At 39.7% G+C, this 27,651-nt stretch overlaps 1 protein-coding gene across 6 annotated transcripts in view; it reads left to right on the forward strand.

Annotated features, from left to right (window-relative positions):
• Positions 1-27,651, forward strand: part of FRMPD4 (FERM and PDZ domain containing 4) — a 582,613-nt gene that overhangs the window by 536,227 nt on the left and 18,735 nt on the right. For all 6 annotated transcript variants that reach the window (XM_057301098.2, XM_057301097.2, XM_034950556.4 and 3 more), the window contains 6 exons: positions 5,394-5,498; positions 7,995-8,102; positions 12,100-12,231; positions 16,228-16,347; positions 23,763-23,899; positions 26,247-26,373. In XM_057301098.2, the coding sequence (XP_057157081.1) occupies positions 5,394-5,498; positions 7,995-8,102; positions 12,100-12,231; positions 16,228-16,347; positions 23,763-23,899; positions 26,247-26,373 (729 nt within the window). The remainder of the gene's footprint in view (positions 1-5,393; positions 5,499-7,994; positions 8,103-12,099; positions 12,232-16,227; positions 16,348-23,762; positions 23,900-26,246; positions 26,374-27,651) is intronic.

Here is a 27,651-nt window from a genome sequence, read left to right on the forward strand (position 1 = left end):
TGAGATCATATTGTACATATAATTTTATTCTGCCTCTTTTACTAAATATATCATAAACATTTCCTATGTCATCAAAAACTCTTTATAAGCATCATTTAAATGGCTGCAAAACATTACACTGAACCAAGATTTCCTTAACCAACCCCCATCATTGGGCCTTTCACATCATCTTTATTGTTTTGCTATTATAAATAATTCCGAAAAGGAAATCTTTATGTGTAAGTCTTAATCTGTAGTTAGTATTTCCCCAGGATGGAATTTTAGAAGGGGAATTTCTGGGTTACTCATGGGTTTTATTTGTTTGGCTCCGATATACCGTCTTCTTTCCTTGTACTGTTATCCTTTTTTATTATAGATCTTTCATTGGCCAGCTCCTTCCTTTTTTCCTTTGACTCTGCTTTCTACAGTTTCCAATTCTAGAATTCCAAAGCCAATCTTACCTGAGACAGAGAGTATTTAAAGAGTTTCTACGGCTGGGCGTGGTGGCTCACGCCTGTAATCCCAGCACTTTGGGAGGCCGAGGCGGGCAGATCACCTGAGGTCGGGAGTTTGAGACCAGCCTGATCAACATGGAGAAACCCCGTCTCTACTAAAAATACAAAATTAGCCGGGCGTGGTGGCACATGTCTGTAATCCCAGCTACTAGGGAGGCTGAGGCAGGAGAATCACTTGAACCTGGGAGGCAGAGGTTACAGTGAGCCAAGATTGCACCATTGCACTCCAGCCTGGGCAACAAGAGTGAAACTCTGTCTCAAAAAACAAAAAAGAGTTTCTACAACTTCCCCTCATGCAACCCCAACTCAATGGGACTTGAGCTAAGTCATTCTCTCAGTTCTGGTGTCCCATGAGCTAGCATAATTCACATTCCTTTAGGTTTCTTCTAGTCCAAAGAGCTGAGGGACCCGCTTTCCTGCCTCCAACTTCCTAACTACATTTTACTGTGTTCCACACAGCTGAGAGAGGCTACACACCTCCTCATGGAAACCCCAGTGTAGCACATTCTATCAGAGCCCAGACCATATGTCATGCTGAGCATACCAGCCCAATTTCCAATGGAGAACACCTGTGAGTCTTTGCCTGTGGGCTCTTCCTGGCCCCAGTAGCATGCTCATGGAGCAGGCCACAAGTGCTGAGGAATTATCATGCCCAGAAAGGCTGTGTTTTGTGTTCTCTTACATGGTGGTCAGTCAGATGTAGCCACAAGAGGGGACACAGGAGACATGCAGGAAAAAGAAGTTTTTTTATACTCACAGGTCCTAGAGAAACTGCATGCCAAGAGGAGGGGTCACATGAGAGGGAGCACCAGGGGAGCCGATTCAACCAACCAGGCGGGGACCAGACAGAGAGGTTAGAGTCTGTGGGCAAGTGCCTTTATCGGGGGTCAGGGTGGAACACACAAGAAAAGTGCGAGGGAATTTCATTGGTCTCTTTAAATGTTACTAAGTCACAGTCAGGGGAGGGTGGGAAAGAGTACTTGTGGCAGGAGCTAACTTTATCACACTGGTGCACCTGGTTGCCTGGGCAGGGTGCTCACAACCTGTTTGTGGGGATGTTGAGGCAGCAGGAAAATTTGAATTTTGAAAACTTACAATACAAGGAGACACTCCATCAATGATTGACAGAAACTGGTGGATAAATACCCCAGCTCCCTCTCTCCTCAGACAGTATAACTCTGAGGCATGTGGTCTACCTTGTTTCCCAGAGGTTCCCAGCAGGAGTAAGCTCCAGTTGCCTATAGTGGTGCCTTAGTAACAGCGAATGCTTTACTGGTTTATTCTCCCTTCCTGCCTGCCTTCCCCACTCACCTACCTGGGATTCCTGTGAGCACCTCCCAAATCAGCTACCTGTTTGTGAATCCTTGTCTTAGGTCTGCATTTTGGAGACTCCAAACTAAGCCAACCAGTGATAACTGTAGGCGAGTCTTCGCCAAATGTTCACTCAATACCTGCTATATAAGTAATACTGTACAGCTCTAGGAATTGCAAGTTCAAGACCTTGCCCTTCAATTTCAGAAATTAATCTTATTTCTGTAATTTTTTCAAGCTATGTTCTAGTAACTTCTAAGAGCATTCAAAAGCATCAGGAGCATTCCCCACACTATTGTGGCCATCTTAGCAACAGCAAATTTGGAAAATGTACAGGGGTTGATTAGGGGCCTGATAATCTTAAAATTAATTAACAGTAGGAGAATCTGATTATTCTAAATGGTAATTACTTGTTATTTCCACCACAGGATATGAAGTGCTTGTGATCAACACCTACACGTTGCTCAGAATTAATTCAGCAGGCTTTCAAGTGGTACACATTGTATATTTTTTGAAAGCAAAGATAAATCTGTGTTAAAACTATAGTCATGACTGGTTTACATTACCCCATATAACACAAATAACTCTAGCCAGTGGAATAAGCCAGTATTTTGTTGATTCTCATTAAGTAGCCTTCAGACTTGGAGAGCCTATGTAGTTGTTATCCAAAAGCAATTTCCAAAACGTTTGTCAGTTTTATGAAATAGTCACAAACCCAGAACAAAAAAAAGTACTTGTTATGAATTCTTAGTTAGAAGTTTACCCCGAGTCTGTTGACTTCAAATTGTGTATAAAATAATATTTACTTAACAACCTTGGCTATTAATTTCCTTTCTGGTCTTCCTAAATTACCATGTTTCTCATTATGGCATCGTAAATAAATACAGGAATGAAGTTACATCAAATGGGCGTGCTACATATAGCTAGAGAGAGGAGATAGTACATAAGGTTATTTGCCCCTAAAGTAAATAGCCCCACGTTTACTGGCCTTAGCATGGCTAGTAAATATGGGGCTATTTACTTCAGGGGCAAGTAACCCTATGTATTTTCGTGATCCCTGGGAACACCATGGCACTCTAAGGTTATATCAAATGATATGCATCCGAAAACTCTATATTTTTTATTGAAGCAAGGAATTAGATGGAACACTTTAGAAAAATATGGCAAAATATAACATTTAAAAATTGAGATGCATAGAGGAATAAACCTCAGTATCTGGCACACTGAACACACATGAAACATTTCATTCCCAAACAATGCTGGAGAAGTGGGGTGTGACTGCATTAAAACATCTCATCTAATTAGTAGTGTCTGTTCTGGGTAGCTTTATTACAGCCGCTTCACTTGTGCTCAACTCATTGTGCCAATGTAAATACCGCCTGCCTAAAATCATTACGGGAGAATAATGTTTTCCCTTCAGCTAAAAAATGAAATATCAAAAGCAAATGCGCTCACCACTGTATGATTTGCTCGTTAATCATTACTAAAGTTGGCCTATAATTACAAAGATACTGATGAGAACACCCTGTCACATCACTTCAGCTCTGCAGCAGGACTTTTAAAAGTCACGTTGAGCATGTTTAAAGCTATTCTTTCGGTTTCTTGCTGTTGTCTGTTTGTTTGTTTGTTTTTTAAAGAGGGCAGCCATTCTCTTAAAACATCTTGCATAAATGGATGAATTCAAGCTCTGGGAGACAAATCATCCATTTATCCAGTCTTCTAAGACACTACTCACAGCAAAGGATGGGATCGGTGTGGAGGGGAACTTTAGAAATAACAGGATTCTCCTGGTATTAAAGCAAAAACTCCATCCAGGATACACACACACACACACACACGCACCCCACACACACCTTGTATCATACTTTTTTCAACAGCTTTTTTATTACAGTAAAATACACATAACATAAAATGTACCGTTTTAAACATTTAAAAGTGTACAATTTCGTGGCATTAAGTACATTCAAAATGTTTTACAACCATTGCCACTACCTAGTTCCACAACTTTTTCATCACCCTGAAAGGAAACCCCGTATTCATTAAGCATCACTCCTCATTCCCTCATTCTCCTCCACCCCCAGCCCGTGGCAACTACTAATCTACTTTTTGTCCCTATAGATTAGCCTATTCTGGACATTGCCTGTAAGTGGAATCATACAATATGTGGCCTTTTGTGCCTGGTGTCTTTCACTTAGCAAAATATTTTCCAGGTTCATCCATGTTGTAGCATGTGTCAGAACTTCATTCCTTTTTATGGTTGAATAATATTTTATTGTACAGATGGACCACATTTGATTTATCTATTTCATCATATTGCTTTTTAAATTTAATTGATCTTAAGTATACTTGTATTTGACAAGGATGAGAGTCCTTTTTAAAATTCATTTTACTTGAAAACCAAAGTATAGGTCACCCTAGTTGGCTTTTGTATCTCTAGATTAGTACAATAAATAGAGGGTTAAGCCTCTGTGTTGTTTCTAGAGTCAATTACTAGAATTCTTTACGCAACAGCCTCTATGTCTTAAGACTATATAGCATGGAAAACATTAGTTTGAACCATAGGCAATTGCCAATATTTGACCATTTTCATTTATAAAATAACAATTATATGATTCAAACTATTTACCTCTGTATTAGGTTTCATAGAGAATGTAATTCTTTTTAAAAATAAACAAACAATGCCTGCAACATAGTAGATATGTACTAGGTGTGAGTTCCCTTCCCCTTAGGCTTCTTTAAAATTATGCAACAATGGTGATTCTCAGATAAAGTGACTTTACCAAGATCATGCAGCAAGGGATGCCCCAGTATCACAGCACCCTTCTAGGCAGGTTCTCCCATTGTACTTCCAATTTCTGAGGAAGAATTGTGCCACATTGCCCCTCTTTCTGATAAAAGAAAGGAGAGGATCATAAAGCACAAAGAGCCCATAAGATGAGGAAGAATATGAAGTCAACTTTCAATTGTAATGAAAGGTCTCGTCTCTACCCTGCCCAGTAAGATCACAGGATCACAAGTTACCAAGAAGAGGCTAAAACTCAGGTTGCAGGTGCATAAGGCATGAGTGCTTGAGAGAGAAAGAGAGAGAGAGGGAGAGAGAGAGTACTTGTCTGCTCACATGCCCATATGCCCTTAATGTGAATAACAATAGGATTATGAATCATTTTAGGACTATCAATGGCTCTTCTCCACCTCATTAAAATAGATGATTAATGATCAATTCATCATAAACCCAACATTAGATCTGACTACCACCTCACCTTGAACACTGTGCTCAAAGCTCTCTATTAAAAGCAGAGTTTGTGTGCTTTTGCAGCCATTGTTTTAAAACATCCCTGGAAATGTGCTCAGTTAAAACATGGAACATAGTGGTGGTAGTTCTGATCTGGCCACTAAATCAAACTTACTAACTTATAGACATGACAGTGTTTTGACTGCATCTATAATTTGTATTTTGTCCTTGAATCGGACATGCACCAAGCATTTTATTTTTTAGCAAAATTATTGCATACCTAAGATGGAAAACAACTGTTACAATGTTTGCATTATGTTACCAGTAATCAGATAAAATGTTTTCTTTTCTTCTAGTCTCCCAAATCAGCATTTATTAGTGCTGCAAAAAAGGCAAGATTAAAGTCCAATCCAGTCAAAGTACGCTTCTCTGAGGAGGTCATCATCAACGGCCAAGTGTCGGTGAGTTTACAGTCGCCTGCTTTGTGACTCAGAGAGAGTCAATGAGGCAGAAGCTTTGCACTCAAAACAAAGTCAGTAGTCCCACTGGAATGATTGATCTGAAATTGGTTGTTGGTTTTTACAGAGGTGTCAAATCTCAAGGTTGTAAAGGGCTTGAGAGATCATCAGGTTGGGCCTGAATCTCCTCTAGCACGGTCAGAATATGTGGTAGTCCAGGATTTCCTAGAATGCTTCCAGTGTCAGAGACATCACTACTTTGCAAAGGAGTTCATATGATTTGGGATCACTGACACTGCCTCATTCATACTCAGTAAAATATGCGTCTTTGAAACTTCCACCTTTTTCTTCCCATTCTGCTAAATAAGCATTCTTCCATATGATAGTGCTTTATGTATTTTTGAGAAAGGTATTGTGTTTCTCCTTTTTACTTCCCCAGAAAAGCCTAATCTTTCAACTAATCAGGCAAAGAACTTAAAACGATGGAAGAATTTTATGTAGGCAACCAGAACTGAAGAAATACTGCCCACATCTCCATAAATAGGTCCTGATAGAAATCATGATTACTCAGGCAATTAATTGAACTTCAGAATGAATAATGCAACTACCAACAGGATGTTTTGACTTTTTCTCCCAAAAATATACTGAAGTGTTTTCAGTTTTTAGAAAACTATCATCCAAGGCACTAATATTTTTTGGACCTTTGAAATGCCAGAGCGTTGGTGTTCTGTTGGTATTGTTTAAATAAATCCACGAGGATAAAATCTCACCTACGATATATTCATTATTGATCACAAACTCTTCTCTGAGGTTGGTTCTGTATCTGAATCTGAATCTGAAGATGTAGGCCTGTACATCCTGGGCAAGGCACTCATGCTCCAACTGTCTTTGAATCAAAACTTACTGATCTAGGGCTGCTCCACTTGGGGTCCAGCTATTGTGATGCTTGTGGGGAAGGCTAGAGGCTGTGGCTGTGCTGCCCTGTGAGCATGGTCTGTTCTGTGCCTCTCAATGCGTCCCATCACTCTGGATGCACGGTCACTGTACATTATTAATTTACAACAAGACTGTCCCAGCTGAAGGGTGGAAGGTACAGAGGAATCAATATGTAGCAGAAAGTCATCTGAAACTTACCTTTTCTGCCCAGAGCTTTCGAGCATGTAATTGGGCAACCAGGTAGTTTATGCATCTTTAGAAAGAATATGATTCTAGAAGCTGCTACAGCAGTGTCAGTTCATCCCTGGATATAGCAGGACTCCTGCAAGGCAGCTGATGTGTAAGGACACCTCTGAGGATAATCATCTCCTGAAGCCTCCACAGCCCTGCCACAGGCTTGTGGATGGCAGGGATGTTCGGTCACGTGGATGCTCCTCAGACTTCATGACTGTCTTCATTTCCAGTTTACCCTTGCTCTTCTGAGTCACTGAGTGCAATTTCTTCTGGACTGGGATCCAGATTTATTCAGTGACTTGAGAGCAAGACTGTGCGGGAAGTCCACAGGAGCAGAAAAGAGGGGGAGGAAATTCAGGAAAAGAAATAGGAAGTGAAAGGCAGGAGGCCTATTATGGAAACACTTAGGGACTGAATTCTCTCTGACACTGGCAAATTCCTGAATATCTTGCCTTCAGTTCCCTCATGTGCAAAACAAGGGATGTGTGCACTCATGACTGCTGAGTTCTCCTCAACTCCTAGGACTTTATGACCAACTACATGTGAGTAACTCAGCTCACTCCTGGGACTTATAGAACTCATTCAGTGTGCCCTCTTCCTCCCTCTTTCTTCTCTCTCATCTCTCACTACTTCCAATGAAAGAAAAAATGCAAAGAAATAACATTTCTATTGTTTGCTTTTTGTCATGTTTCAAGCTGGCATCTTTTTCTGAGTTATTTCTAGATTATGATCTTGTTCATTATAGACAATGTTTTACTCTCTTAACACACTAAGCCATTCCTTATCTTTTCCCTTGGAGTTTTGTTTTTTGTTTTTGTTTTTGTTTTGCAGTTGCAACATTTAATAGAGTTCCCTTGGAGTTTAAGAATCATTCCTAACTGGGTGAAAATACTTTCACAAAATAACTTTATACTTGAAGCTTATTTATGCCGGTGACTCACCATCATGACACTGCTAGGCAACAACAGTACCTCATCAAACAGCATCATTGCTGGTCTTTTTTCTGCTGGAGACGTCCTGCCCTGCTTAGGTCTGGGCTTGTAGTACCAAATGTCAAAGCCTAATTACAAAAGAATCATGTCTGCAATCATGTTTGCCAGTGGGGAATCTTGAGTTAAAAAAACCTCATCTGATTGATTTTCTGATGAGCAAATGTATTTTTCTATGAGCAACTTAACTCACATATCACCAAAGGAATGCCTTGTTGGCCTTAGAGAGTTTGATTGTTTTTTAATGCCATGCTTAGAATAAATTATAGATGTGCTGCTACTGCAAAGAGAAGAGTTATAATTTGATCAATTTATGCCCTGCCCTTTTTTTGTTAAACAGGAAACTGTTAAGGACAACTCACTTCTTTTTATGCCAAATGTTTTGAAAGTCTATCTGGAAAATGGGCAGACCAAATCATTTCGTTTTGACTGCAGCACTTCCATTAAGGTAAGATGACCTGGTAAACTCTGTCCCTGGACGCTTTCAGGTACAACATGCAGGACACTGTGAACCATTGTAGCAGCATCTTCTTTCAGAACTATCCCTTTATTTCTGCAGTTTTGTTGATTGCCTCCATATAATGTAGTCTGTGAATACTTCAAACCAAACCAAAGCCAAAAGCTTAAACCAAGAAGGTTCTGCTCTTTTATTTCTCTTGGTGTTGCAAAACAATATAATATGCTGTCAGTGAAGAAACACTAGAGCTAGTCATTTTGATGCAACTACAGATTAATTAAAATAGTGTGACTATCACCAAGAAGGCTTGGCACCCTGCCCAAGGCCAGCATGATTTCTCAGCAATATCAGCTGCTCAGAAGATTAAGCTGTTAGCTGTTAATTGAATATTTGCTACTTTGGTGTCCAGCAAAAAACAAGGGGTAGAATAATGTAAAAGTAACATTTACTTTTAATTTCTGTAACCAATTTCATGGTAATGATGCATAAAGAGGCAGAAATGAGGCCTGCTTCTTAGAAGAAGGGCTGGAAAGGAAGACTCACAAAGCAATCCTATTCTTTCAGAGCCACAGGTGAGTTTTAGATAATAGGTATTATAGCAAAGCATATGGTTTTTTTCCCCACATGCTTTCTTCCTGGAAAAGAAAAGTACAGAGTCTCTTCCTTTTATTGGACAAAAGTGTATTCAGAAATTGATTGCTCCCTAATGCTTCATCAGCCTAAAATAGGCTTTCTTCCCATGGCACAGTAAAAAATATTTTATGAAGGTAAAAGAGTACCTAGTGATTATCTGTATAATAATCTATCAAGAGAATATCAACCCTCTGTTAAAAAATGTCTATCAATATCCGACCTCTAATTCTTGTTGGTTTTTTTAATTAATCAGCATAGACCTCACACGTAGAAGCATTTCTGCAAAGACCCATTCACTGTGTATTCTTATTGTCATGATACCAGCAAGCAGTTTGTTTTGAATTGCTATAAGTATGTAGTGGCTTAATACGTCATGCAGTGGAAAATATTAGATTGATATTGGAGCATTAAATCATCCTCAAATCATTCCAGATGAAATATTAACTTCCTTCATACAAGACTTCTAATTTTAAATGGTGATGACTGGACAGGTCTTCTTCCCTTTTTCCTCATTCATTATCAATTTGTGGTGAGATGTTAATATAATTATTGATCAACTAACCCAAGAGTAGGCAAACTTTTTCTAGAAAGGGCTACATAGTAAACATTTTAGGCTTTGTGGGCCATTTGATCTCTGTTTCAACTACTGAACTCTGTCATTGTATCAGGAAAGCAGCCATGAACAGGTGGGTTTGGTTAGTCCTTAAGACAATGCTCAGTCTTGATAATTCACTCAAAGGACCCACAGAACTCAGCAATTTGTTATACTCACAATTACAGCATATTATAGCAAAAGAATACAGAATAGAATTAGCAATGGGAAAGGCTCATAGTCAGGGCACAGGAGAGATTGAGTGGAAAGCCTCCAGATGTCCTCTTCCAGTGGATTCATACAGGTAATGCTTAATTCTCCCAGAAATGATGCATGACAATATGCATCAAGTACTGCCAACCAGGGACGTTCACCCAAGCCTTGGTGTCCAGAGTTTTTATTGGGGGTTTTCCACGTAGACACAGCTAACCACCTGCATGGTTGAACTTAGTATCCAGTCTCTCCAGAGTTAGAGCTGATACCATATGGCCCAATGTTCTCACTATAAATCAATTGTTAGCGCAGACTATCTGGTATGGCCCAAGGCCACCCAGTAAACAAAAATACTCCTATCAGACAGGACAGTCCAAGGGCTTACAGGTTACTTCCTAAGAGTGGGAGAAAAAGAGCAAATTTTTCTTTAGGCAAGGTTAATCTGTTACTTCACAGTCAATATGTGAACAAATGGGCATGGCCAGAGATAACCCGCAGGTCATAGTTGGCAGACCTCTGAAATAACCTACAGAGCTACATTATTACAGCCCTTTCTGACACCATGGCCTTGTTTTGTGTTGCCAACTGGTCAACTCCCTGCCATTGGACTCCCTACCCCACCTGAAGACCGAGGTAAAGACTTGAATGCATTTCTTAACAGAAATAAATCTAAATTTAAGAAAGCCCTGTTGTCCATTCCCTCCAGCCTCTTTATTACGGAACATATGCAAGACTAAGTTTGATTTCCCTGAGGATTGCAGATGACAATGAGAAGACAGGAAGAAATGCAAAGAGTTCACATCAAATTCAAGTTATCTTATCTTATACCTAACAGCCTCATTATTACAATAGACACTGGCTGGTAGGTGTAAAGTAGAAATAGTATAGTTATGAAAGGAATATGACACTGTGTAACAAAAATTGCCAAAATTCTTGCTGCAGAATTACAATAGGGAAAAACTATTGCTATTGATTTTCCAATGTCCTCCCTGGTGGTTCAGGAAAATGCTTTATAAAGTATTTGTTGCCACACAAAGGCTGGTTTTGTTTTCTCTTTCCTGGGCTTTAAGAGAAAATTATAAAGCAGGGAAATCTTTTTTTTTTTTTTTTTTTTTTTTTGAAATTCAACATAGTCAAGGCATTTCTCTTGAATGATTTTTTTTCAGGAGTGGGTGGATGTGGGGATCTTTGATTTAATGGGGCCTGAAGAAATTGAAAAAGGACCACAGAGAAGGATTAAAACATCAGAAAAGTCAGTAAAAGAAAACTATAAGTTTTCACTCTAAGGTTTCCGGATCTTGACACTGTTGAGATATTGGGCCAAATCATTCTTTACTGTGGGGCTGTCTCTGCATTGCAAGATGTTGAGCAGCATTTCTGGCCTCTACACACTCCATGGCAGTAGTGTCCCCAACCCTATTGTGACAACCAAAAATGTCTCCAGAAATTTCCAAATGTTGCACTGGGGCAAAACTTCCCTATAGAATTTTTAGCATCTGAGTCTAAATTATCTTCGAGGGATCATTTACCAGTTTTCAAGTACATGAAAAAAGTATAGGTTGAAGAGATTAGTTTTACATTGTAGTAAATGTGTGTGTTTGTACATGGAACACCTTTCTGATCATAAATGCTTAATCCTATAAAAGATTGCTGACAAAGCTTGCTCATTCCACCTTCCCCAGAGATGTAAAATAAATATATGTATATTATTATGGTGCCCTCACTCTGTGCCAAACAATGTTATAATAAACGCTTTGTATGTGTGAACTCATTTAATCTTCATATCCGTTCTGAGATAAGCATTATTATTATCCCCAGTTTACACACAGGGAAACTAAGATACTTAGCAACTAAATAACTTCCCCAAAGCTGCACAGCTAATAAGTAGTAGAGCTGGGATTAGAAGCCTAACTGTTTTCTTAGCCCCTATTCCTTACAACCACTACACTGCTCTTTCAGAAGGGGAAGCCAGGGTCAGCAAGCAGATATTTCAGTCTTCACAGTCTCTGTTGCAGCTACTCAACTCTGCTGATGCAGCACACAAGAGCAGCCATAGATTTTAGATAAACAAATGGGTATGACCACGTCCCATTAAAACTTTATTTACAAAAGCTGATGGTGAGCTAGTTTTGGCATGCAGGCCATGTTTTCCAACCCTTGGGGCAGACCACTTTCAGAACTGGTTTAATTGCTACCCCATTTAGAAAAAAGGAGAATTGAACTGGCTACACTGCACAATCTATTGACAACCTTTCTATATCAAGAGCTTACATGATATTAAGCTTCTCCTCCAGCTATTTACCTTGTTAACTCTCTGTTGTGAACTCCATAAAGATTTTGAATGATCGAGGAGGCCAGGAAAAGGGCAAGAGAAGGAAGGCTTCATTTCTGCATCTTTTTGGATCTTTGGAGCATTAAATTTCAGAATCAACCAAACATATAAAATTTCAAGATTGGCAGCCTACATGTGTAACACTTTTCAGTCATGGTAGACTCCACAAGATGGCAGCTTCGATTTTGGTCTCATCATGTTCATGTTTCCTCTGTAAGGATGTCATCTTAACCCTTCAAGAGAAGCTCTCCATCAAAGGCATTGAACACTTCTCTCTCATGCTGGAGCAGAGGACAGAAGGGGCTGGAACGAAGCTGCTCTTGCTTCATGAACAGGAGACTCTAACTCAGGTCTGTGAAATCTCACCCTCAAGTGATGAGGCTGCAGTTTAGAGCAGAGGTTGCCCAGTCCAAGATTTCTCCCCCACTCTAATCCTGTAAATGTATTAATTGTATCCCTGGGTATCCTCTGTAAAGGAAGTGCTGGCATTCTTAATGCATTTTACACCTCAAGGTCATGTTTCCCTTTCTGCCCATCTTTTGCAGACTGTCAGTCTCACAACTAGATTTGTCATTCAAAGTCTCACCAGCTGCACATTGAGAATATAGCTCTGTAAAATTGTATTTTATGGGATTACAGTGATCTGTTCACCTGTTTTGGTCAACAATCTCTTGAAACCATTAAAAAGAAATGGTTTCTGGGATTATTTAAATTAATCCAAAATCATATTTAGTTGTCTGAAATGCTGGGTGCATACTTAAGACTATTTTTGGAAGCCTGAAATCTCTGCCCCAGTCCTGCCCGCTATAAATATGTGATCTACCAATGTGTCCCAGTTCCTGATTACCAAGATGCCACCCCCATCTGTTCCCTGGGGAGACAAGCAGGCTGCTTAGCTGCTGAATTCAGCGCAGCACCCTGATTTTTCTTGTGACACAAGCAAAGTCTTTGTTGAATGTATAAAAGATTTCAACAAATTCCTCTTCCATAGGAGAGATCAATGATAACAGAACTTTATGGAAAGGGGTAGGAGGGGACACCAGGAGGAGAAGCATCAGATGCTGCCAGCTGGATGGAGTGGCAAAAAGTGTTGTCATACTAAAGTGCTTCTTCGTTGTTGTATATAAAAGCTGGTGTCCCACACATTGGGTCCTGCAAATATCCCCGATTCTCTTGATTCAGTCCAACTTTTTGTAATAGATTAGTTCAAAAGTTGCCATCTGTGATTTATATTCCTCTACCTAAACTTGGCTTATTATTTCCATCAAGTTTTTTTGTTTTTTTTTGTTGTTGTTGTTGTTTTGTTTTGTTTTGTTTTTTTGAGACAGAGTCTCACTCTGCTGCCCAGAGTGGAGTGCAGTGGTGCAATCATAGCTTATTGCAGTCTTGAACTCCTGGGCTCAAACGATCCTTCCACCTTAGCCTCCCAAAGTGCTGGGATTACAGGAATGAGCCCCCATGCCTGGCCTCTATTGAGTCTAAATCTACCTATAGATATTTTAAATCACTTCTAATGGTTATTATTTTAACCTGTGCCAAACACTCTTGGAAATAAAGGACTTATTTTATGCTTCATTACAGGGGCACAACCCCTGATATACAGAATCTCTCATGTGAAAGGTCAGTGTCTGGATCTGAGTTCCTCCAGAAGCAGAACTTAAGGATTTGAATGCATGTAGTTTATTTGGGAAGACATATCTGGAAATACCCACAGAGGAATGGGGAAGAGAGATGAGAAAAATTGAGAGGCCAATAAAGAATGTATTATCAAACCAGTTTCTACTGTGGGTAACTGGAGCTCAGTCCTACCAGAGAGCACTGGGAGACAGTGTAGGACGCACCTCAGAGGTATCCCACTGAGAGGCGAGGGAGCTGGGACATGTGCCTACTGACATGCTGTCTGTTATTGATGGTGGGCTTCTCTCTTGTTATTGGGGTTTGCCTTGTGCTATCGAATGGTCACAGGTGTTTGCTGTAAATATCCTTCAGCTTATAGCAATAAATGCCAAGGGGAAATGGGCAGACATCCAGTTACTACGAGTCTAATGAAACCCCCCACAACGTTTTGATCTTTCTGGTTATACTTTCTCTCTAAACTTTTATCTACTACATAGCCTTTACAGGAAAGCTTCATGCTGATTTAGTTGGACAAAAATTCTCTAAAAGCCTCTTCTGATGCTAGGTAAACACAACTTCCCGCTCCAGTTACATTTCTTTTAAAATGTTGGAAGGAAATAAACTTCTAATAATCATTCTTTCTTTAACTTTATTTTTCCTTATAGAATCAGAACTAGAAGTGAAGTGCTAAAAATCAAGTATTATCTCTGGAAAAGAAAACGGATTTAAATATCCTGAAACAAACCAGCTATATGCCTTTGAAATCAATGCATATGAAAAAATCGATTGCTAAAATATTTGTAGGCATGATAAAAGTGGAGAGTAAGAAATTATATTTTTCCAATAATAAAATCATTTTAAAACATTTAATTTCTATGAAAACCTCCCAATGGAACTTTTAAGCAACTTTACCTGAATTTCTAGTGGTTTGATACTAAACTTCTGCTAGAAAATATTATTTATATACTACTTAAAGTTTCCAAGAAATTGTTTCTGTTTGTTTATTTTAGAAAGTGTTATGGACTGCCATTTCTAATGGCTTGAGGCAACCTTTTTGCATTACATTAATTCATTTCCCAAAACCAGTGTAACCTTCTGATACTAAAAGTAAACTCAAGATAAGATGGCTTATGGAAAATTCAAGAAAGAAAAGTTGAACCAGTAATTAAAGGAGTCAGAGATATGGTGATTCCTGACTTTCTAACACACCAGAACAAACCTTCTGGCAAAATAGCTTATGAAGTCACTGTGAAACACAACAGCAAGGCTGGCCAGCACTAGTGGCCTCTTAGGGTCCCCAATTTCTTTATTCCTGGTTTGCTTTACCCTCAGCCAGTGATAAGTAGCCCATAGCCCTCGAGTCTCATGAATCCACTCAGCTCTGCAGGCCTGCCCACAGCCAGAAAGCTGGTGTGACTACTCAGGATGCCCACATATGTACAAGTAGGGTGTCTTTTTCCATTGGAATTCTTCTGTTCAACAAAGTTAGCGAACTGTAAATGCATACACATGCATGCATACACACACCATGGGACTCAATAAAGCTATTTTATTTTAAATTTTTTAATTGCAGCTCACATTTTTGTATTGCCAGATCTGTCCCCTGCATAAGAGTATGACACACAACTGTGTTGGTTCATGCTGCATGGTTTTCATTTTGTTTTGTTGACTCCTTGAAGGGAAATCGATGAGCTCTTGCCTTCTTTCTTAGAGTCCAATGTCTTTCATTCATTCAAGTGTTTATTAAACACCTATTATTATTTATTAATTGATTTCCTTTTGTTGCAAAAGGAATTAAGAAACGAACTTCTAGTATGTGACACATATTATGCTGTATAAAATGAAAACAAACTGAAATGAGCCATGGTCCTTAACCCTGAAGAACCTGTGGTATATTTTAAGCTCTATTGAGCAAGTGGAACAATATCATCATGATATCAGAAGTTTGGAGTAGTTTGAATACTTGTAGAATCTGGTGTACTACATGGGCCAAAACTTCTGTCTTCCTACTTTCCAATGTGATGTCATCTAAGGTTGACACTATCATGTTTTCATTGCAATAGTCAGTCTGGAGTCTAATTTGGAAAAACAAAACAAAACACAGCAATGTTATGCAATAATAAACCATACTGGACAATCTCTCTGCTGTCTCTTTGGATCCCCTTTTTGTACTCCCCAACATAGATTTGGGGTGCTATCACTAACAGCCAGCATCTGCAGATCTTCTTCCAAGGACTGCCCTCAGACTACCGGAGCCCATCGTGTCCAAACCTGGAAACTCACATCCCCTGGGACAGCTCTAAATGAATGACTCATCAGTGCTCCTTTGGCTGAGGTCTCAGCAGCTCTGTGGTATAGCTACCACTCCATGGTCTCCTGCAGGATCCAGGCTATAGCTACTCTCTGCTGGGGTTCCCTGAGGAGGCACCCTTGCTTGGCTTCCTCTTCTTTCCTGACCTGCTTCCCCCACTCCCTTACTAGCCTCCCCTGGGAGCACTTTCTTAATAAGTCCCTTGCACACAACCCCTCATCTCAGGGTCTGCTTCTGGGGAACCCAACCTAAGTGGCAAGGTTATGTGTAGTTTTCAGGGAATGAGTATCTATAAATACTAAAAGAATATCCGCTGATTCTTTCCTTAGTGTCCAAAAAAAGTCGACTGCTTCAGTGTCCCTCAGCCATTTCTCAGTCAGCACTGAAGGGTTCTTGTGTGATTGGTCTACTCTTCCAGGTGACACAGAGGCCCAGCTCCCATAAGATGAGATGTCTTTTCCGAATTAGCTTCGTCCCAAAAGATCCAATTGACCTTTTAAGGAGAGATCCAGTTGCTTTCGAGTATCTCTATGTTCAGGTATGTTAAAATTTTGGCACGTTTTATATCAATGTTGTGACATAAACTAACTCTGGGGCTTTGCCCTGAATTCTTTAACTTGAAATCTTTCTTTTTTGTCCCCCACCTCAAGCTCAGTGAATCGTACGATAATTCTATGATGCTCTTTTTATTTTTACGTTTGATTTTGAAATAACATCATACTTCCAAAAAAGTTGCAAGAGTAGTCATCTATACCCTTCACCCAGATTCACCAGTTGTTAACATTTTACCACATTTACTTGCTCTTTAGTATATACACGTTTTCTCTGCCCACACAAATACACATACAAATGTATATAATTTTTTTCTAAACCATATGAAGGTCAATTACCAAAATAATTCTGGTTTACTCCTAAATACTTCAGTGTGTGTTTTCTAATAACAAAGACATTTTCTTATACAATTATTATACAAGTAACAAATTCAGGAAAGTAAACACTGATACATTTCCATTATCTCATCTACAGTTTATATCCATATTATGCCTATTATCCTCAAAATGTCTTTTATATATACATTTTTTCTAGAACAAGATGCACTGCAGGATCCCATTTTGCACTTAGTTGTCATGTCTCTTTAATCTCCTTAAATCTGGAACACTCCTCAGCCCTTTTTTGCCTTTCACGACCTTGATAGTTTTGAGGAGTACTAGTCAGCTATTTTATAGAAATCTCTCAATTTGGGTTTCTCTGATGTTTTCTTACGATTAGATTGATGTCATACATTTTGGGAAGAACAACGCGAGTGACTTTGTGTCCTCAGTGTAACACATCAAGAGGCACATGATGTCAGTTTATCCCTTTAATGGCAAAATGAACTTCGACTCTTGGTTAAGGTGATGTTCTCCGAATTCACCCAAAAGCTACTACTATTCCTTTTGTAATTAAAAAGTAATTTGTGGAGAGTCACTTTGTAACTCTTTTTTTTTAATTTATTTATTTTGAGACAGAATCTTGCTCTTGTCACCCAGGCTGGAGTGCAATGGCATGACCTTGGCTCACTGCAACCTCTGCCTCCCGGGTTCAAGTGATTCTCCTGCCTCAGCCTCCCAAGTAGTTGGGATTACAGGTGCCTGCCACCACGCCCAGCTAATTTTTGTACTTTTAGTAGAGACGGGGTTTTGCCATGTTGGCCAGGCTGGTCTCAAACTCCTGACTTCATGATCCACGCACCTTGGCCTCCCAAAGTGCTGGGATTACAGGCGTGAGCCACCGTGCCCGGCCTGTAACTCTTATTATCTTCTTCATCAAACTCTCACCCACTAGTTTTAGTACCGAATGATGATTTTTTTCTTTTTTTGAGACGGAGTTTCGCTCTTGTTGCCTTGGCTCACCGCAACCTCTGCCTCCTAGGTTCAAAAGATTCTACTGCCTCAGCCTCCCAAGTAGCTGGGATTACAGGCATGCACCACTACTCCAGGCTAATTTTGTATTTTTAGTAGATATGGGGTTTCTCCATGTTGGTCAGGTTGGTCTCGAACTCCCAACCTCAGGTGATCTGCCCACCTCAGTCTCCCAAAGTGCTGGAATTATAGGCGTGAGCCACCGCGCCCAGCCCTAATTGATTATTCTTATCTGAATCCATTATTATAATTGTGGTTGAAAATTATGATTTTTCTAATTTAATTATTGCTTCTGCATTTATTAATTGGTATGATGAGAGTTTTCCCTTCTCCTTTATTTACTTATTTGTTCATTCATTTGATGCTTAGATTATTCTGAAAAATTGTGATATTCATTTTACTGAATTGTTCATTTCAAGGTGGTAAAACTTGAAGAGAATAGTCTTTTCCAGACTGATATCTGATTCTGAGCTATAATTCCCCAAAGATGAAAGTTTCCAGGAATGAGTATCTGGTGTAGTTTGTCCCAAAGGGAATTTATCCAAGTTGATATTTATGAGGTGTTCCTATATTTTACTATAGCTGCTTCCTATTACTCTCACTTAAATTTCCAATATAATCACATTAAACTGTAAGAACCAACTGACCTAATCCTTAGACAGCTTAGACATCTAGCAGTAGAACTAACTACTCGAAGAGGTTGCAAATCTAAACATAACCTCCCCCTCCCCACTGCCAGAAAGAGAGAAAAAACAAAAATGAAGCAAAAAAAAAAAAAAGACACACTGTCTTTGAGAATATCTGTATAAGGCAAAGATTGCTGGAGCCATATATAAAAGATATAAAGCAAAAATGTAAGAAAAATATAATAAAAAGAAGCATTTGTTAACTCTAGGTAGTTAATAACACTGGTGTTTGCTTTACTATTTCCAATACTTTCCTGTATATTTCAAAACATTTGTAATCTTCAAAAGCTGGGTAGAAAAAAAAGTAGGCGGAAGATGGAAGAGAGACTAGACAAGGTAGGTACCAGAGGTTAAGAATGGTGACATAAATATTAAAGTGGCAATAAGCCCTGAAGATCACAGGTTAAGTCAGACAGGAAAGACACAGAACATACAAGAATGTTCTAGCAGATGGGGGCACTCAGGGTGAGGCCAGTCAAATTTTCCCCACCTCAGTGGTCTTTGGAAGACTGTGGTATTTACAGCTCAGTGGGATGATTAATGTTCATGAAGATAACCCTACATCATTGGGAAAAGTCAAGTCCTGTTCAATGAACCCTGTTGACCAAGTAAAGAAATGTGTAGTGTGCTTTAAAATATTTTCCACCCCGAACAACGAAACTGCCACGTTTTGGGTTTTTTAAATGTTAAGCTTTGATCACCTGGACCCTTCACTTGTCAACAATATCTCCTTGTCCCCAGCAGGCGTGACTGCATGAAACAGAGCCTGATTCTCAGCTGATCTGTTACTGCATCTTCCCCATGTCCCTGCTGAGAACCAACCCAGGGCTTTGCTACTGCAGCTCAGATCATGTGCTACATTGTTAGTTGCAAATAAATAGTTATAGGCGCTGGTCAGTAGTCGCTGTAGACAGTGAGTGCATTCAGTGGTTTTTCTCTATAATTATATACTCACCCCATTCACAAGATGGTGCTTTAAAACTATTTTACTCTGCTTCCATTTAAACATCACGAGTCCATTGCATTTATAAAAGAACAATGTGGTTGCATTTGTCTTGGGGAGAGGAGACCTCTTAAGTAGACAAGGAGTACAGCTAAACCCAGTTCTGTTTAAGGTGTGTTTGCACAAATCTAATGCAGCTTAGGGAGATCTTTCTTATTCAACAGACACATGTTTTATACATGTGAGACTGTCCTCAGAACACGAAAATGTGTCTGGAAATCTTGCCCAGGGACTAACAGAAAAAGACTGAGGATGTTTCTGCTTTCTTGCCTTGGGTATAAAATAGGCAGTGAATTAGCCACCTCTTCAAGGCATAACCAGAGGGGGAAAAATAGAAAAACAGGTATGGTAGGCAATAAAGACCAAAATAAAGCAACTGTCATATATCCTCCGCTGAAACAGGAAATCAGAATGTCTTTGCCTCAGACCCTCTTCTTTGAAATGCCTTGTATCACAGAATGCGTGCTACCATAAGTCTAAAATAACATCTAATATAAGTCAACAGATCTGCAAATGGTGTCTGGGTGCCCATGTTGATTTCAAGATACTAAAAAGATGCAATAAAACAAGCCTAGAGAACAAAAGAGTAAGCAGGAGCAACATGTATCACTTTACAAAGATAAAATCAATTTAACTTAGTGGGCTCCTAATGAGGACAGTAGCCATTGACTAGATGAATCATGATGATGAAAACAGAAGTTGCAATAGTAATATCTATTAATCTCCTAGTTCTTAATGGTCCATGACATATTTTACAGATTTTAGCATATATATTAACAATAAATGCTAATAGTCCAGATTGTTCAAATTTATCATTACAACGGGCTATACTGACATTTACCTGTCCACTATCTGTTAAGAAAAAGACTGTTATGTCAATTAGCAAATGAGTAAGACCTAAGAGGCTCCAAAATGTTTTCAAATACTATGGTACTATTGGTTTCCTTTTTAAGATCTAACATGTTAGTTATAAATGAACATTCTGGAAGCCTCAAGTGGAGCCTTTTGGGACCTCTATTTAGCAAAACAGATACTACCCATTTGCTTGTATAACTGTATTTTAAGTAATATAGTTGAGAGCAATAAAAGCATGATTAGTACCAAATATATATATATTTGGAATATATATATATGTTCTAAATTTCACACTCATTCTCCAGGATCAGTCTGAACTAATTATATCATGTAATTAATCACCTTGTCAAAAAATTCATCCAGAAGCCTAGTTAAATACAGGGTAAAGCAGTGATGGGAAATATGGTCCCAGCTATGACTCTTAGGAGAAGTAATAGTGATGGCTAATCTTTATCAAGTATCTTCCATTTCATGAAACATATTTACAGGTATCATGGCAACCTTGCGAGTTCCTTGCTAACTCTCAAGTTAGTTGTTTTTGAGACTTAACCCATTTTTCCGATAAGGAAACTGAGACTCAAGAGAGATGAAATGCCATGTTCGAGGTCATTTTATTAGAAGTTGACAGAACCTAGAATCAAACCTGAGGCTTTTGTCTCTAAATTCTATGCCCAAATCCTCTTTCAATCCATTACGGCATAGCAGTTGCTGAAGAAAATGATTTATCAAGATGATTTCTCAAAAAATTGATTCCTCACTGTGCCAATGGTTTTCTCACCCCATCCTTTATGGGACTGTATAAAATGACCCTATCTAGGCTCTCAACCCCTTGGAGCTCATGTGGACAACCCTGAGCACTTGGAAATAACTGGTAAACCCAAGACTAGCAAAACAAAATGGCAGCCTGTAATTGCTCTCGGAGGCTGCCTTAAATCAGACCACCCTATCTCCTGTTTCTGGACAGACCCACTTCTGACAAGGGGTGCTGTGCAATCCAAATAGGTTTAAGATTTTAAGGAGAAGCAAAGGTGGAAGATCACATTAGGGATGAACAGGTGAGAGAATGTGACTTCACTCTTAGCAGTGAAGTGATGGGCTGAGAGACATGCACCCATGGCACGTGGATACAGAGCATGCACGCACGGCACAGCACTGGTGCAGCATGGGTGAGTGTGCACAGTGTAAATATTGTATGCAGAAGCCATCCAGGGGTATATGTTCCTATTTTAGTAAAATCAATATAGGAAGTGGTTATAAATGTGCTTCTCTTGGAAAGGAGGCAAGCAAATCTTGATATAGTTTTTCATTTGAGGCCAAGGGCCCACAGAAGTTTCACTAAAAAATCAAGTCAAAAAAGACAAATGAATTAGAGAAAAGGCATACAAATATATTTAACGTATATCCATGGGAGCCTTCAGAATGAAATCCCAAAGATACAAGGGAAATTGTCCATTTTTATGCTAATGTTCAACAAAGTATGGATAGCCGTGTAGAAATAGGATTGGACAAAAAGGGCCTGACCTAATGCTAACGGACTGAATGAAGAAACCTAGCAAGGCCTAGATTCTTCTTGGCCTCTCTGAGCAGCGTTCCTTCCTTCTGGGTGTGGGGCAGGACCCTTTCTGGAATGGGAGTCTTATGACCTACAATCAAACCATGTTGGTCAGATAATTTCTTTATGGCCAGTCTTTACACAGGGCAGAGGGAAAATTAGAGTCATATTTTTAGGTTTTAAGGCTGGCTTTGGGGAAAGGGGGTTCTAGTTTCTATGACCCACCTTGGGGAAGAGGGATTCTAGTTTCTATGGCTAGCCTCCAGGGATAACAGAAATTAAAAAACAGGAGAGCAGGAGAAGGTCAAAGAAATACTTTTGTTTCTGAGGCCTTCATTTTGGGATACTGTTTTTTGAGCTCCAACAAAATATTCTTGGGGCAAGCCAAAGAATAAAGAAAAGGAGGAAATAAGAAAGAAGCTAAATACCATATTTTCTAGCCCAGGAATCCAGTTTCCCATAACAAAAGTAAGTGAACACACATGTAGAATATGCCTAAGCAATGCAGCGCTTCCCAGCAGCACTTAGCTCACTGCCTTGTGTCTAAGCAGTAAGTGAGGATACTACTCCAAAGCCAACCTCTGTTCCCATGCAGCACTTTACACTTGATGACACACTCTCAGCCACTCTTCAATTTGATCCCCACAACAAACTCTGTGAGATAGGTGACCTTATTCTACAGATGAACAAACTAAGGCTGAAAGAGGAGGAATGACTCCCAGAAAGTCAGGCACTTGAAAAAGCAGGGCAGTTGCCATTGAAGTGAACAGAGGAGTTCAATAGCTCCCCTTATCCAAGGTACCAATGTGCTGTGATAAAGCACTTGATGTGCACCTCATCTAATCCTCCAGCCACTCCAGTGAGATAGTATGAATCCCGTTTGCACAGATGAGTAAACTGAGGCTGCAAGAGTTAAAGTGAGTGGTCTAAAATTACCTACACAGGTAGCCACTGGGAAAGGCAGAACGCCAGAACAGGTGGATATGAGTCCCAAGCCACTGTGCTCAATCACCTTGCTAATTCTGCCTCCCTGCAGCTGCTGTGGCTGATAACGAGGAGGAGGAGAATGATGTTAGCAGTGACAGTAGTAAACATGTAAGAGGGCTTACACCCTGCCAAGTACAGTTCTAAGAGCTTTTGGGGTTTTGTTTTGGCTTCTTTTTTTTTTTTTTTGTGACAAGTTCTTGCTCTTTTGCCAAGGCTGGAATGCAGTGGTGTGATCAAGGCTCACTGCAGCCGCAAACTCTTGGACTCAAGCGATCCTCCTGCTTCAGCCTCCCTAGCAGCTGGGACTACAGGCACACACCAACATGCCCAGCTAATTTTTGTGTTTTTTGTAGAGACTGGATTTCGCCATGTTGCCCAGGCTGGTCTTGAACTCCAGGGCTCACGTAATCCACCCGCCTTGGCCTCCCAAAGTGCTGGGATTCTAAGAACTTTTCATGGTTCACTCATTTAATGGTCACCACAACCCAGTGAAGAGGGAGCAGTATTATCCCCAATTTACAGAAGAGAAAACTGAGGCACAGACAATTAAGAAGGTGTCCAAGTTTGTGCCCCTAATGAAGCGGAGAAACAAGTTTCAAGCCTAAGATTCCAATTCCGGCAGCCTAACTCCAGAAGCCACATTATGCTATCAATGCTGTGTGCATTCAACTGCGGCACCTGTGTTTGGAAATGTCATACCTAAATTCCTAATTGTTTTTACAAAAAGCTAAATATTTAAATAGCAGCTCGTCGATGAATGCTAAATGTTTTGTGTGGTCTCTGTGTTTGCGCTTGCAATTCAATACTGACTCGTTTCCAAGCAGCGCGGTGGAGATGTTTCCACATTTAGCCTCCTTGCCTGGGAAGTGAAGGTTGAATCACTCGGGAAATGTATGTCACCTGTTCTGTAAGTCCACGCGCTGCGGCCTATTCTTTGACAAGCTGTGCCCCCTGCTGGTCTCTTCGCAGAGTTGTAACGATGTGGTTCAGGAGCGATTTGGGCCGGAGCTGAAATATGACATAGCCCTGCGGCTGGCCGCATTACAAATGTACATTGCAACCGTTACCACCAAGCAAACGCAGAAAATCTCCCTCAAATACATCGAGTAAGTGTTGACTCTCAGCGCCATTTCGGAGACAGACATGCCGCCTCCCTTAGCCCGGGTGTATTTTTGTTATTTGTCCAAAATTGATCTTGTTTGTGTCAAAACATTCATTCGCCAGTGGCAAAATGTATGAATATCATGCTCATTTCTGGCAGAAGAGATCCATTTCTAATCCACCTTTAGAGCATTGTAGTTAAGATGAGGGACATATTTAAAACGAAGCATAAATTTTTGAATTCCTAAAGGGGCTTGATTCCAAGCCAAGCTTTGGTCTTAGCACTTTTCACACATTAATTTGTTTAATTCTCACAACATCCCTATGAGATTAGTAGGATTTTAGCTTCATTTTACAGACGAGCAAACCGAGTCATAGAATAACTTGCCAAGTCAAATGGCTATTAACGCGGGGATATAGGATTCAAACCCAGGCAGTGGGACTCCCCATTGTGCTATAGATTGTGTGATGGGTTGAGGCACCTGTGTTTGGAAACACATGTAATGCTAAAGCCTTGGACCTCCCCCCGCACCCTGTTTACAATCTCACCTCCAAAAGATGTATAAACTAATTAAAATCCCACTTTCCAAAGAAACTTCTCATGGGCTGCCTAGAAAGCCTTTCTAAATTCCACAATGCCAGGTTCACCCACCAGGGGGCAAAATGGCTTTTCTCAATAAATTCATGAGCCTGTGTTGGGAAGGATTAAATCTCCAACTTGCTGACTTTAACACCACTGTTCTGACAACTCTCAGTCACCTGTTGACATGTAGGGACAAATCCTCATGTGCAATTTGAGAACCTCAGGCCTTCAGTTCACTCCTTCCAGATGCTTTCTCTCTCTCCCCACACATAAGCATGACTGTAGCCTGAGAAAGACTTGGCTCACAAAGAGATCTCGTGCTCAGCTGGACACATTCACACCCTCTTCCACTCTCCTTTTTAAAGTTCTTGGGGACAGGTGAAACTGGCTGCCATTTGAAAAGGTGGCCTGCACAACCTGAGTTGATTTTCAGACAATTAAAATGCATTTATTTTCCTACTTTGTGTACCCACATTTTACCAGGTTGAACATTGTATGGTCAAAAACGTCTCAGAGATATCTGGCTTGAGTAAGAATCCTGAAAAGTCTGTAATAATGTTCTCATTCATAAATTCCTTTGACCAACAAATATTCATTGAGCATTTTATATAGCACTCACATTAGGATAGTAGAAAATACTAATATGTATGAATTATATTCCTGGCCATCGAGGAACTTGTGGTCTGATTGTAAAAACAAGATATAAAGATAGGAAAAGTAATTATTTAAAAGAATGATACAAGTAGGATTACAAGATAGCCCATAAGTAGTGCCAAATGATGGATAAGACAGTAAGTACAAGTTGAGAAGGAAGAAAACATAATGATCATGAAATATACCATCTTAACTAGTGAAGAATATGAATGGTCAAGTGGTGGGGGTAGGTTGTCTTCCTACCCTTCTTTGGAGAGGACCTAGAACAGGAGAAATAACTGGAATCCTCTTGAAGGTCTTCACATAATTTAGAAGACACTGGTTAGACACATAACCTAGGGTAGGATTTCTACTCCAGGATAGATTTCCTAGAATTCAAAATATGGGACCTTCTTAGAAGGGGGTGGTAGTCGTTTCTGGTGAAATTGGCTCTTTGTAAAAATGTATTAACTCAGTCCCATTTGTTGTTGTTTTGTTGTACATCCACGTCCATGAATGATAACAGCATCTCCACATCAATACTGGGCACACTTAAGAGTCATGAATCACACCCAATTCCACACCACCAGCAAGAAATGTTGATGGAGGGAGTTAGACAGGAACTGGCTGGGACAAAAGAACTGTGTGTGCCTAGAGAAATAGCCATGGAGGAGGGGAGGGACAGGGAAGAATGGTTTGGGGACATGAAGGACTTGCATCCATTCTTCTAAGAGAGGAAGAATATGAGCAGACAGGGAGATTGGAGAATAGAAATCAACAAAGGGATGGAGAGAAATTGGTGTTGGAAATACAAACTCGGATACGTGAGTGACTTTGAAGAGATTCAGAAGTTGGTTGGATAAAATGTCTCTTCACTTTACATTGGCTCCAAATGCCTCCTTAGCATTGTCTCTAGAGAATGAGGAATAGATTTCTTTTTAAATGCAAACATGTGTATTAATGATCAAGTAGTGTGTGTCCTGAGTGTAAATTAAAAGTTACTTCCTTTGGGGACTTGTCTCCATTCTCTGCCTCACCAAGGGTTCATTTGTTCCAACAAACATCAGAGCACCATTTTGTCTTAGATAACTCATCATCACAGAAATGTGAAATTAAAGATATGCTCTTTATTGCAGAAAAGAATGGGGATTAGAGACTTTTCTTCCCTCTGCTGTGCTGCAAAGCATGAAAGAGAAGAACATAAAGAAAGCACTTTCACACCTTGTCAAAGCAAATCAAAACTTGGTACCACCGGGTAAAAAGGTATCACATTTGCATCTTAAAAGAAAATTATAAAGAGAGAGGCTTGAATGCATTTTTTAAATGTTTAAAATTAGCTCATGAATAAAATACTTAGTACCATATTTTCAGAAGCAGTAACACTATGTAACTTTTTTCTAACTATTAACATGTTTCTAACACTAATGAAAAATAAGTATTCATATAGGAACCTATTTCTTTCTCACAAGTTATGGACTCCGTACTGTAGCAGGGAGGTATGTGTTCATGTGCCCATCCAGGAAAAGTTTGCGTAGCCTCTGAGACCTTGTGGATAGAAGATAGAATTGTGAAATAATTCTATGTTTCAATCATGCAATTGCTTACTGCTCAGACCAGCTTCAATGCACAACAGCCAGCAAGAGGCCCTGCGGGCCAGAGGCCACATTAATTAAACCAGGGATCCTCAACTGTGGCGTAATTGACATTTGGGAACAGATCATTCTTTGTTAGGGAGTTACGGGGAACATCCTGTGTATTCTGGGATGTTTAGCAGTATCCCTGGTCTCTACCCACAAGATGCCAGTAGCACCCTCCCGTGATCGTGACAAACAAAAATGTCTCCAGACATTGCCAAATGTGCTCCCGGGAACAAAATCACCCCTATTGACAAACAATGGATTCAATCCTACCTTTGGAGGGAAGATAAAATTATTGCTGTCATTCACCATCATTAGTGTTAAAATCTTTTTATGCTTTTGTTTTTGTTTTCATTAAGTAAGAGAAACACAAAGGAAATTTTAAAATATACTGTTGGTCAGAAAAGAGAGGTATAGTTTATAGGTAATAAAAAGCAAAGGATTCCAGGAACCAGAAAGAGAAGGAGCCTTAAAATACTGGATCTATAAAATTGGAAGCAGTCTTATAACTGAAGAACACTTTCCAATTGATATTAGCTGGAGAAATTTGTGTGACTCTAATACAAATCACTGTTTACGTGGAGAACTATTTTGTCTTAGTATCTGATTTTTTTAAGTCATTTTTACTGGGTAAGGCACATTTATTTCTATCCCCTCCTCACCCCACGACAGTTTTTTTTTTTTTTTTAAGTATAATCAGTTTCAACACACTATCAGCCACCTTTAACTCACTTCCCAATTTCATGGGAAGGATGTCTTTGATCACAGTGAGCATTCAGCTTACAGAGATGTAGCAAGATGATGTGGGTCAAGTTCTTTTTAACTTCAGTTCTGATTTGCTGGAAGCTAATTTCTATAATTGACTTGTGATTTTTTTTCAAGCCTGGCCCACTCGTAATAATTT

The sequence above is a fragment of the Pan paniscus genome, chromosome X, assembly GCF_029289425.2.
Source record: "Pan paniscus chromosome X, NHGRI_mPanPan1-v2.0_pri, whole genome shotgun sequence".
In the NCBI taxonomy this organism is placed as follows: Eukaryota; Metazoa; Chordata; class Mammalia; order Primates; family Hominidae; genus Pan; species Pan paniscus.